The 13,816-nt window shown below is 32.0% G+C and overlaps 1 protein-coding gene across 1 annotated transcript; it reads right to left on the bottom strand.

Moving 5' to 3' along the window:
• LOC107626791 lies at positions 854–2,417 on the bottom strand. Its single transcript, XM_016329691.1, has 5 exons — positions 1,863–2,417; positions 1,528–1,674; positions 1,219–1,359; positions 1,044–1,151; positions 854–898 (listed from the first exon to the last, which is right to left on the bottom strand). The coding sequence occupies exons 1-5, from the start codon at positions 2,415–2,417 to the stop codon at positions 854–856; spliced, it is 996 nt and encodes a 331-aa protein (XP_016185177.1).

Here is a 13,816-nt window from a genome sequence, read left to right as displayed (position 1 = left end):
ATTATAAATTTATTCGAAAATTTTATCTTACAAAAACCAACGAAATCAAAAGGATAAAAAAAATCAATAGAGTTGTCTACTGTCACTACACCAAATTAACCATATAGTTACACTTGATTTGTGAACCTTATTTTAAGGTTCTCTATTCATTAATATGGTGACACAGATAATGGATTAAAATCAGACAGAACCGACCAGTTTGATCGGAAAACCGGATCTAATATCGGTCCGATCTAAGATTAGAACCGTTTAAAGTAGAAAACCGCCATGAATCGATCAAATTCGGAGTGAACTAGCCAAAACTGGTCAAATTGGATCGGACCGAACTACTCAATCCAGTTGAAGGCAAATCTACGACGCACCACAGTTTTGCAAGTCCACCATGCTCCATATGCCAAGTGTCAAGGCTTGTGATTTCTAAAATTTTTTCAAAAAGCTTGACATGGGTTTCAAACCGATTAACCCAAAGTTGCAGTAAGGACACTCTTACCACCAAACTGGCAATACTTGCTACCAATATATATACAAATTATAGTACATATAGCAATTTTTATTTTACTTATATTCAATTTATTTTAATTTTAAAGTCACTCATTTTTAAATCAATTATATTTTATTTAACTATAAATTTTATTAAATATATATAAATTAAAAAGATAAACAAAAACTTTATTAATCACAATTTATTTTTTCTTTTCATGATTATATGATATCTATTAATATTATTTTTCAATAAATACTTATAGTATATAATAATAGGTAAAGACTCACATACATTTATATTCATATGAAGTTGATAGTTGAAAATTGTTAGACGATATTTAGTCAAACTTGTCAAATCATCTAACTGTTTTTAAATATCAACTTCACACGAAAATAACTGTATGTGAGTTTTTACCTATAATAATATAATAATACAATAAATATAAACTAATAAATAAAGTATTAAAATTTAAAAATGATAATTATTTTTATAAAAACAAAATAAAAGTACTTATAATAAAGAAAAAACAATTAAAATTTATATAATTATTTAATTATACCGGGTTAACCGGTTCTACCAGTGATCTACCGGTTAAACCAGTAATCCAGTGACCAATAACTTGACCGGTTCGATCACCGATTCGGTTTTGACAACTATGGTAATTCTTCTGCCAAATACACGTAGAAATGTCCCATAAGTCCAGTATTATATTTGTTTTCATGTATGAATTCAACCGTTAATATTTCGCCATCCTGAATCTTGATAGAGCCTGGTTTTGGATAACAACCAGACATTCCAACAACATAGCCTTTTTCATTTCCTGGCTCTTCTCCTGTGCCGTATGTTGGTTGAACAGCACATAATACCTTTCCATTCTGAAGAAAAGAAAAAAAATAAGGACAAAGATATTTTAAAATATTTTACTTCTTAAGAAGATGAAAAATTAAGAAATAATATTATTTAATAAACAAATATAGAATGGTCAGCCAACAAAATAATTTATACGTAGTTGTAAAGATTATATATGAAATATTGATAATTACCTCCGCATATAAAGTTGCATTAACGATTCCTGGATGCACATGAACTGTAGAGTAGATTAGATTACCACCCTTTTTCATTGGGATCTTTGTCTTTTTAATATGATAATGTCCAATATCAGTATTTTGCGGAGTGATAGAATACTCTACCTGCAACAAATTAAAAAGTTTTTATCGATCATTTACTATATAACTAAAAAAGAGATTAATACTCACTTCATTTCATAGAAAATATTTTTTGGCTAATCTAATTACCTATGATAAATTATGTCACCATGTGAAATACATGAATCATGCATTTTAGTATTCAATTGAAATGAAATATACTTGTCACTTACCATACAATTATGAATTGGTTCAGAGCCATTATATGTCACTTGATCAGTAACATCAAGTATGTAAAACTTAATAGGCACTTGGTATTGATCCCAATCAACCCATGTTACTGTATATTTAAGGGAAGCTTTTCTCTGTTGTTTGCTATTATATCCTTTTTGTAATTTGCATTGAGAAGTCTTTTCACAACAAAAAATTTCTCCTTTATAATCAGCAGACATTGGTTTCCCATCAATACCGGTTTTGCTTACAAAGTCTTCACTTTTGACATTATAATGGTCACATCTGCATTCGGTGCAACCTTTTTTGTCTTCTGTACCACGTGTGTCTATAACCATGATATCAAATAACCATTTCTCTTCATTATACTCCTTTGGGACATTCTCAGGGTGCGTACCTACTTCTATTCTAAATGGATCTGGTAGTTCTAAGTTAGTTTTTCGTGCGTCAACTCCAAGCCCCCAAGAATATGAATTAACACTACCCTGGCATACTCCATCGTTTCTTCTAAAATACTTACCGTATATGGGCTGACTTTGATTAGCTTGACGTGACATGGTGACATTTTCAAAATATCTTAAAACAAAATAATGGTGCAGGTAAGCTTCATATAATGGCAAAGAATTCCGATGTTCATCAACTAACTCGGCTTGAAAATTCTTGATTCCGATGTGTCCGCTTGGAAACTCAATATTGAATAAATCTGTTATCGTAACCTTTCCTGGTTCCAATACAAATTGCTCACTATAAAAAGTAGCCGTCTTGATATTATTTGAATTCTCATATTGTTGTGCGAATATGATGCTTGATTGCAACAGTATAATTGTTAATGATAGTAATAACACTTCAGGTATAAACTTCATGTTTTTCTACAAATCGTCATATTTATTTGATCATCAATCATATGTTTATATGTTAATCTATGGAAATATCAATAATATGTTTATAAATTAGGAAAACATGTTAAGGAAGACAAATAAAATATTAAACCATGTGGAACTTAAATAAGACATATGAAGTTAAAATTCACATAACATGTCAAAAAGACAAGTACCTGGTTGGAGATTCAATTTTTGATATTTGAAAAAATAGTGGAAGGTGAATTTGTATTGATATGAAATTTTTGTATGTCTACTGCTTTTATAGCAAAATCTAATGCCAATTTGTTGAATTCTCAATGTTAGATGCCTATTTTTGGTGTGCTTTCTAACTATCTATGCCATTTGTTAAGAAACCTTGTTTGTTATTAGTTCCCAATTAATGTAACAATATTTTTTATTTTTTTGGTATACATTAAGTAACAACTTAATTCCAACTCAAATATGAATTCATCTTAGTTGCAAAATTGTTTAGATAATAAGATATTTTTTTAAATTTTGTCAAATTTGTTTTTTAACCTTATCCACTTCTTATGCGACTCTTTTGATATTTTGGCCAAAAATAAATCCACATGAATTTATGTTATAGTTCAAACTAACACAAAATTTGAAAATTAAAAGACTTAATAAAGTATACAAATTATTTAGTAAATTAAATACGATACTATCTTGGTATTGCGTATATTTAATATTCCTTTTATAATCTATTAATCTGATAGATGGATACCCTCTTTTTATTTTCTTTATATTTTTTTTTAAAAAATGACTTACTTAACTCAGTACTTAGAGTATTGCTTTTATACGGCAATAGTTCAGCAAAACCATAATGTGAATTTTAAATTTTTTTATTTATGATAAAATAAACTTTCTTAAGTTACAAATAACTTTAATAAAATTTTTATTTATTTTGTTTGGAGCTTTATGAAGTACAATTTCCTCTAATGGGGCATCTAAAAAAAGCATGTTTTACTTTTACTGATTAAAAAGTCTAAACTTTTTTTTAATAGATTTTTTGTGTCATTAACTGAAAATTTCTATATTACTTTTGTTATTATTAAACTAATTGTGTGATATTGAACTAAGAAGAAGATGATGATGACGACGATAGTGATGATAATGAAGGAAGAGGAGGAAGGAGGAGGATCGGAGGAGGTGGTGGTAAAGGAAGAGATGGTGATGATGATGATGATGATGATGATAATGAAGGTGGAGAAGGAGGATGAGGACGAAGAACAACGAGAACAATAACATAAACGGTTGTATATGAATTTGACTTAGTTGAACTTAGTTAAAAAAAGACTTGATTGTCTAGGATTTTGATGTGTAAAATTTTCGCACTAAAATATACATATTTTAACTTAACAATTGCCTATTTTTACTTACTTAATTATTGTAATAGCCCAGACCACCCGCTAGCATGATATTGTCCGCTTTGGCACACAAGGCTTCACAGTTTTGTCTTTGACGATAGGGATGATAGCCGAAGCCCCCCACACTCACTCGTCAAAATGCGTCATACTAGGAAAAGGTATCCACACCCTTATAAGGCATGCTTCGTTCCCCTCCTCAACCGATGTGGGACCTTACAATCCACCCCCTAAGAGAGCCCAGCGCCCTCGCTGGCACATTGATTCGGGCTCCGGCTCTGATACCATCTATAATAGCCTAGACCACCCGCTACCACGATATTGTCCGCTTTGGCACACAAGGCCTCACGGTTTTGTCTTTGACGATAGGGATGACAGCCGAAGCCCCCACACTCACTCGTCAAAACGCGTTATGCTAGGAGAGGTATCCATACCCTTATAAAGCATGCTTCGTTTTCCTCCCCGACCGATGTAGGACCTTACAATCCACCCCCCTAAGGGAGCTCAGCGCCCTCGCTGGCACATCGATCCGGGCTCCGGCTCTGATACCATCTGTAACAACCCAAACCACCCGCTAGCACGATATTGTCCGCTTTAGCACACAAGACCTCACGGTTTTACTTTTGACGATAGGGATAATAGCCAAAGCCCCCCACACTCACTTGTCAAAATGCGTCATGCTAGGGAGAGGTATCCATACCCTTATAAGGCATGCTTCGTTCTCCTCTCCAACCGATGTGGGACCTTACATAATATGGTCGCAAATCTGTCAGATTTTGTAGCAAATCTATAGCTAATCTTTGAAAATCCTTAATCAAATTTGTAGGAATTTTGTCGCTAAAACAAAGTTATTCGAAATGATAAAGTAGAGTTATGAAATAGTCGCTAATTTGCTAGTAAATAATATGTAGTCAATTAGTTGCAATACTATCGCAAAATGTCATCGCAAATTCCTTTTAAAATAGTAACAAATCGATAGGTATCTCACAAATATTTCAGTCACAATATAATTTTTAATTTGTTATCATCATCAACAGTGAGTATATCGCTAATTTTTCTAGAATATCGGTTAGAATTCTAATTTTGTCGTTATACTAAAATAAACATCATATTATTTTTTTAATGGTTGAACTAAAAGATTACAATGCATAAAAATAAAATTAGTTCATCAAAATTATACATGTTTAAAAAAAAATCAAACCCAACATATTCATTAAAATAAAAGTCTAATATAACATCTCCAACATAGACACTTCACAAATAAAATACCAAAACAAGCTAAATCTAACAATATCAGTAACTATAAAAATCAACCCAAATAATTATTTATCAACTAAGTAAACTACCAATAAAAGTAAGCTAACTTCTATAAAACCTGAAAATAAAACAAATTGCCCAATCAATTATCTATCAAACAAATAAACTACGATAATAAGCTAAGCCTAACAAAATGCATTAACATAAGCCACCTAATCAATATTATTGCCAGCAAAATCACTCTAATGGTTTTTTTTTTTAACCTTACTTAAATTTGCATTTTTTTTTGGGGAATCCTGGAATCTTAGAAAGGATAGACAGTAAATTACTCTGTATAGCTTCATTTACAACATTAGGCAACAGTGCATTTATAGCACTAGGCAATGCTTCTTTAATAGCCTCAGTGATGTCTGCTTGTGAAACCAGTTTAACTGTAGGAACACCTTTATCTTCTGGTAATGGCACATCTCTATGATCATAAATACCAATATCTAGATTACAGCCTAACCCATGAACTCGTCCTTTCTTGTTGGTTTCTGCAACTTCTGTCCACACGTCAGGATCAACTTCAAGTTGATCTATTAAATCTTCTCCATATTTTTGTGATATTGCCTCTCCATATAAGTCCTACAGCAGAAAGATAAGGACATATTATTAAGAAAACTAAAACTAAATTATATTAAAAAATTAAAGACACTTACAATAATTTTCTTAGATACTTCAGAAACATATTCTCCACTTTTTTTCTTATGAACATCATCATATACTTCGAGGAAAGATACACGACACTTTAGCTTAGCTTTCTGTAACAACATTTATTAGAATATACTATCATAAATCATTTGTTATAGGCAATATTTTTCTTTATACCTTTCTTCTCTTGTGTTTGCCAAAACTGATAGACCCTGCAGTGTGTAGTTTATGAGCAGGCATAGCAGCTCTATTTTTTTGACCGGCCACAAACTTGTTTTGCCACTTTGAATCTAAACAATGATCAATTAAGCCATTCCAAACATCAACTTTCATTGCTTTAGGTCCATGACCCTTATTGTCAGCAATATTAGTAGAGTTTGTCTCCTTAAAAGCTCAATCCCTTGCTCTTTTCAAAATATCAGGATAGCGGTCATGCATTATCTTATTCCAAACAGCTCTTGCCATAGCCTTATCATAATTTGATGCAAATTCATGTTTTTTCTAAATTTAAAGAACGAAAGACTTAGCAAATACTCAATCCAATTATTTGTAAAAATCGCATTGAAGCAACATTATAATTACTAACCAGAAAACCTTTAAACAACTCGTCCTTCATATTTGGACAATAATCCTGCCATCTTATCGCTGGAGAAGGTATCCTACTTAACAAATCTTTCGTGATGTCATGAGTTACCGTATGATCTGTAAATCTCTTCCTACATTAAAAAACAAGTAGGAGTAGATTGAATCAGCTTTAATAATTTTAACATTTAGATAAGCTGGATGTTCAAGGCTTGCATCAAGACTTGTTGGATCATATCTATCTATCTATTAATATAGAAAAGTTGAGTAGTCTCAATGGAAAAGCCATCCAAGTGTCACAAATACATACAATTAGTAGAATAATACACTATTATAATTTAATTTTCATATGTTATTATACTTCTTTTAAAAAATATAGCACATGCATTTCTAACAAAATTAATGAATGAACAGTAAATCAAAGCCATGAATTCTACCTTTGTGATAATTTGAATACAATAAAGTATGAAATAAATATATATACAAGTCACAACATAATCAGGGGTAAAATCTAGTAATAAACTAATAAATTAAAGGTACTACACTTAGTGATACCCTTCTTTTTTTATTTTAAGTTGAAAGTATGCTGATATAGCAAGGTCAAAATAATTTTATAACTACTTACGGTTTATCACCTTTTACTACAGCTATTACCAGCTTCCTGTTACTCCTAGTTTCAGTATGTACACTTGATTGTCCAACACTAGGTAGCTTATTATCTTCTGCGTCTAAAGCAGTTGCATCAGACGAATTCGCACCTACAATGAATAAGAGACAATTTTCAATTAGTTGTGTTGTTATTTGTGAATATGTAAACATTCAGCAGCTAAAGTAAATCATACCATCTAATTGTGGTGACGATTGTGATAAAACTTGTGGGGATAGTTGTGATGCTGATCCCACATTCAATTGTGTAAGATGAGGTTCATCATGATTATCGCTCTGTTGACCTAAGCAAGAAAAAAAAAGACAAGAAAACTATAGATACGATAAAACCACTTCCTAGCCTAGGATTAAATAAATCACAATGAAGACATATAACTCAAATGTATAGTACAACTAGATACCTAACACGTGTACCGATGGTTGAGAAGAATCAATATCAATATTTTGCTCACCTAAACTCAATAAAATAGGCATACATCAATATTAAATTCGTCGCTTAGATGACCAGTGCAATCTTGCCTTCGATACATCCAACTTCTATCAGGCGCCATGATTATCTAGACTAAGGTTTCATTTTAGGTGTAATACCAATGTTTAACATGCATATAAATGGACAGTCTCATGTATATTTTTTCCTAAATTTCATTAATATATTTTTATTCACAATCACACTAAATAACCCCTTCTACAAATTATAAAGTAACAAACATAATACATTCAATTTAAAAATAAAGATATAAATCATAAAAAGATAATATATAAAGCTTGAAGAAAATAATCATAAACAATTCGAAGTATTAGAAAAACCAAAAATAATTGGGTATCATTAATCTCATGTCAAGAACTTCAAATCACGAGGTTAAAAAGTATGGAGATATACCAGGTTCAATAAAAAATATCAATAACTAATTATATCTTTTAATACAATAAGAATCCAAGAGATTGACAGAACTACCATTACAGCAAGAAAAAAGGAACTTAAAATTCATGACAATATGAAGCAAGACAGCAAAAAAACTCAAGTTCAATCAGTAACAAATTCTATTAGCAATGAACAAATTTAAGTAATCATTTCAGAACAACAACAAGTTAAAAGTTTCAGTAACAAATTTCAACCACACATTCAACTTTCAGCAATAAATCCAACTTTCAACAAAAAAATTCAAGGTGCATTCAACTTCAATCAGTAACAAATTCTATTAGCAATGAACAAATTTAAGTAATCATTTCATAACAGCAACACGTTAAAGGTTACAGTAATAAATTTCAACCACACATTCAACTTTTAGCAATAAATCCAACTTTCAACAACAAAATCAAAGTGCATTCAAGTTCAATCAGTAACAAATTCTATTACCAATGAACAAATTTAAGTAATCATTTCAGAACAGCAACAAGTTAAAGGTTCCAGTAACAAATTTCAGCCACACATTCAACTTTCAGCAATAAAATCAAAGTGCATTCAAGTTCAATCAATAACAAATTCTTTCAGCAATGAACAAATTTAAGCGATCATTTCAGATAAGCAAAAAATTCAGGGTTCCAGCAGCAAATTTCAGCCACACATTCAACTTTCACCAACAAATTCAACTTTCAACAACAAAATCAAAGTGCATTCAAGTTTAATCAGTAACAAATTCTATTAGCAATGAACAAATTTAAATAATCATTTTAGAACAACAACAAGTTAAAGGTTACAGTAACAAATTTCAGCCACACATTCAACTTTCAGCAATAAATCCAACTTTCAACAACAAAATCAAAGGGCATTCAAGTTTAATTAGTAACAAATTCTATTAAAAATGAACAAATTTAAGTAATCATTTCAGAACAGCAACAAGTTAAAGGTTCCAGTAACAAATTTCAGCCACACTTTCAACTTTCAACAATAAATCTAACTTTCAACAACAAAATCAAAGTGCATTCAAGTTCAATCAGTAACAAATTCTATTAGCAATGAAAAAATTTAAGTGACCATTTTAGATAAGCAAAAAATTCAAGGTTCCAGCAACAAATTTCAACCATGCATTCAAGTTTTAGCAACAAATTCAACTTTTAACAACAAAATCAAAGTGCATTCAAGTTCAATCAGTAACAAATTCTTTCAGCAATGAACAAATTTAAGTGATCATTTCAGAACAGCAACAAGTTAAAGGTTCCAGTAACAAATTTCAGCCATACATTCAACTTTCAACAACAAATTCAACTTTCGACAACAAAATCAAAGTGCATTCAAGTTTAATTAGTAACAAATTCTTTCAGTAATGAACAAATTTAAGTGATCATTTCAGAACAGAAAGAAAGGGGAAATTAATTGAAACTCACCAAATCGGGTTGCGCGAAGGATCCTGACGGCGAGGCTCAAAGTAAGAAGATGAACGAAGACCAGCCCACCGGAACCTGCTACCTCTGCTGCTGGCGACGACGAGCATAGGGAAGGCGCACTTCTGAGTACGAGAGGATGACGAGACAAAGTGCGACCCCGGGACCTGCTGCTTCTATTAGGAAATTATTTAATTTCCTAATTTGTTTGTGGGAAATACATATATTAATTATAAACACAAATTATGCTATTTCAAATTGAAAGACTTATATAATGGTGATCTCATTTATTGCTATAAATGCTAAATTGAATAAGTCATAATTACTTTTGATTTGGAATTACATGAGAATAAAACCAGATATTATCTTTTGGACTTTAGATAATTATCTCTTGGATTTTAGATATATTATCTTTTGGACTTTAGATACTATTTTATTTGGGCTTTAGGGTTTAATGGGTGTCATGCTCAACGTAAATAGTGCCTTCAGGGTTTCGGTCCCCAACATACCAAAGTCGCCTTTGTCGCTCTTTTCCCATCAGAAGAGTCACAATTCAGCCCTATTAGGGATACAGAAAGCTTTGGTTGAGGAAGATCAAAAGAACTACAAGACTAAGACAATTCTTCTATCAATTTCTGATTTCTATGAGTAAAGGTATGCTTCCGCATTATGATATATTTTTGGTGATTCAATATGGATGATCTAGATTAAAAAATAATTTATTTTAACAAGTGATATCAGAGTCATTCATAATTGAATCATTGAGAATATTAAGTTTTAATTTCATTGGATCAAAATATATTTGCATCATTGCTCTCTGTTTGGATCGAATTTAATTTTATGGAGCCGATGAATTTATTATTTGTTTTAATGTGGATACATAGACTCTGTAAATTGCAGTGCTTTCTTTATATATTAATTTATTTGGTCATGAAGTAATGTATTTCGTACGTGTGAATGCTGACACATGATCAAGTAATATATATGTGTGGATAATGATCATGCACACAGATACCTTGTTTTATTATTTGTTCATGGATTCGTTTTTTTTATAAAGAAGAAAACAATTGATAATAAGTTGCTGATAATATATGGCGTATGAAATTAATCGACGCTCCCTTTTATTTTATATATATTTGCTTGATAGTTGATACGATTCTTTTAGCCTTTTATAAAAAAAAAAATTATTATGTATATGTCACTTATGTGAATATTAATCTATCCAAAGGAAGATTTATATTTGGCCAAGTTATATATACACATTAATAATATTTGAGTAGTAGAAAATAATGTTCATTATTTATGCGAACAGTAATTGGCCCAAAGGAAGTTTATTGTTTGGCCAAATAATGAACATTACGCATTTTTGTTTATTTTCTATTAATTATGCGATCAATAATCGGCCCAAAAGAAGGTTATTATTTGGTCAAATAATAGAAAATATATGCTGTAATAAATAGGTTGCAAAGTTTAAGTTTCCATGTGCGCATTCAGTCGATCTAAAAAAAGGCTTAATGTGTGACAAGAATTTTGACAATATTTGATTACTGCAATAAAAGTATCACTTACAGTTAATTTTTCTATCCAAAGACTAAAAATTAATGTTGTTCAAGATATCTCAATATGGAATTTTTCCATTATTTAACTAATATTTACTGCATATTTTTTTTTATTCTAATAAAGAAACTATGGCTTCAGTTACCAATATTTCTGCAAAAATTAGCAGTATTCCTATGCTGAATGGTTCAAACTTTAAGATTTGGAAGGATACAGTGGAGATTGTGCTTGATTGTATGGATCTGGATATAGCTCTTCGAGAGAAGAAACCCACTTCCACTCCAGAAAATTTCAATGAGGTTAAAATAGAGAAGTGGGAGAGATCCAATCGAATGAGCATTATGATCATGAAATGCTCAATTCCTGAGATGTTTTGGGGCTCAATTACTAAGGATAAAGATGCCAAACAGTTCCTAAAAGATATTGAAAAATTCTTTGCTAAGACTGAAAAGGTGGAGGCAAGTAGCCTTTTGAGCAAGCTTGTCTCCATGAGGTATAAAGGTAAAGGGAACATAAGGGAGTACATTATAAAAATGTCTCATCTTGCTTCTAAATTGAAAGTACTAAAGTTAGAGTTGTCTAAAGACTTACTCGTACATTTCATTTTGATCTCCCTTCCTGCACACTTTGGGTAATTCAAAGTGAGTTATAACACTCTGAAGGACACTTGGTCCCTAAATGAGCTTATATCTCACCGTGTGTAAAAAGAAGAGAGGCTGCAGCAAGATAAGACTGAAAGTGCTCACATGGTTTCATCTTCTCAGTATAAAACAAAGCGTGATACTACTGCGGATATATCTTCTAAATAGAAAAAGACTAAGAAACAGGATCAAGCTTCAACCTGTTTCTTCTGTAAGAAGGTGGGACACATGAAGAAGGATTGTACCAAATATGCCACTTGGCATGTAAAGAAGGGTATGATTCTTACTTTCGTTTGTTCTGAGGCTAGTTTAAGTTATGCACCTGTTGATACTTGGTGGGTAGATTCTACTGCTACTACTCATATAAGTGTTACTATGCAGGATTGCCTGTGGAGCCGATCGCCAAGTGATGCTAAAAGATACATCTATGTTGCAGACGGCAATATAGTTGCATTCAAAGCTATAGGAACCTTTAGATTATGTTCCACAAGTGGATTTTGCTTGGATTTATTTGAGACATTTTATGTACCGTCATTTAGACAGAACTTAATTTCTGTTTCTCATTTGGACAAATCAGATTATTTTTGTTCGCTCGGAAATAATAAATTCAGTCTCTTTTATAATTCGAATAATATTTGCTCTGGTCGTTTGGTGGATAATCTATATACGCTTGATTTGAATTCCTATAATAATGAAATACTACAAATAGGTACAAAATGAAAACTAAATGATAATTTGGCATCATTATGGCACAAACGCCTAGGTCACATCTCTAAATAGAGAATTCAGAGGCTTGTGTCAGATAGAATTCTTGGACCCCTAAATTTGGCGAACTTTGAACTCTGCATTGTGTAACACCATAATTATCGTAAGCCTTACCTCGCGTCGTAAAGCAAAGGTTAATCAAAGGTTACGACAATTCTAAAGCTTGTACATATTTATATAGAAAGAAATAATATATTCTATAAGCCCGATGAAAGATTTAAGCCTAATAACAGAATTCGAAAAGCGCAAAACGTACTCACGAAGCTACACTAAACGAGGCACAAGATATATGTACAGATATCAAGGTATATGTATATAGATATATCAAAAGATAATAATATAGAGTTCTAGCCGCCGCTCGCGGAGTTTAAGCCGGCTAGTTATATACAGACATACAGAGTTTAGATAGTTAAAACAGTTTATACAAAATTTCTCTCAAAGTGAGCCTCTAGGCAAAATAAATACAAAAGTGAGAGATCTTAAACAAAATACTCAAAAGACTTCAAAACAAGATAGAGATCCTTCGCTCTGTCACCACCAAAGTAACTCACCGAGGTGGGTTACGACCTGCATCTGAAAAACAATAATAGAATATGGTATGAGAACGGAAGGTTCTCAGTATGGTAACAGTGCCTAGTGATGCAAGATATAAGACTCCGAGACGCCAGAGGCAATCCTAGAACTTCATATCCATCACAAGATTCATCTTAAAGTATAACTAAAACATTAAAACATAACTTGAAACCATAAAATTAAAGAGGTATTCTAACTTAGTGGATTTCTAATCTGACAACTCTCTGCTGTCCCAGAGCCTTCACCAGCCTATCCTCCATGCGATCCCGTCGCCACCGCCTTCTGAACATCCTCAATCCCAGTAGAATACACAATTAATACAATGCAAGTAAAACACAAGTATAAGCATATATGTCAAGTAATTCAAATAAGCAATTAAGTATGTGATACAATTAGGCAAGCAATACAAGTCGGCAAAGTAAGCAAACAGATAAAAGATGCACATGATGAATGCCTATCCTATTGGCTGTGATATCACATTGTCGTTTCAACAGCCAATCCGACACACCTCTATGGAGATGTCTCCCTTTGGTATCATACTGGAAACCCCCGAGATATCGTGCCCGGAACACGGTCCAAGATTTGTAGCCTGCACACTCTAGTGATCCGAAGGGATACGAGCGGGATACTCTTGCCACGGACCTCACATCTCAAC

This window comes from Arachis ipaensis, chromosome B02 (genome assembly GCF_000816755.2).
Source record: "Arachis ipaensis cultivar K30076 chromosome B02, Araip1.1, whole genome shotgun sequence".
Taxonomy (NCBI): Eukaryota; Viridiplantae; Streptophyta; class Magnoliopsida; order Fabales; family Fabaceae; genus Arachis; species Arachis ipaensis.
The sequence above is the reverse complement of the archived record's forward strand: the minus strand, read 5'-3'. Positions and strand labels throughout refer to the sequence as shown.

Excerpts from the sequence above, each read along its gene's own strand:
- LOC107626791 (XM_016329691.1), bottom strand. The coding sequence starts at position 2,417 with ATGTCACGTCAAGCTAATCAAAGTCAGCCCATATACGGTAAGTATTTT. Across the intron at positions 1,360-1,527 it reads ATGCAACTTTATATGCGGAG|AATGGAAAGGTATTATGTGC; the intron begins GTAATTATCAAT and ends TCTTTTCTTCAG. Across the intron at positions 899-1,043 it reads TGGTAGAACCGGTTAACCCG|GTAAAAACTCACATACAGTT; the intron begins GTATAATTAAAT and ends ATATTATTATAG.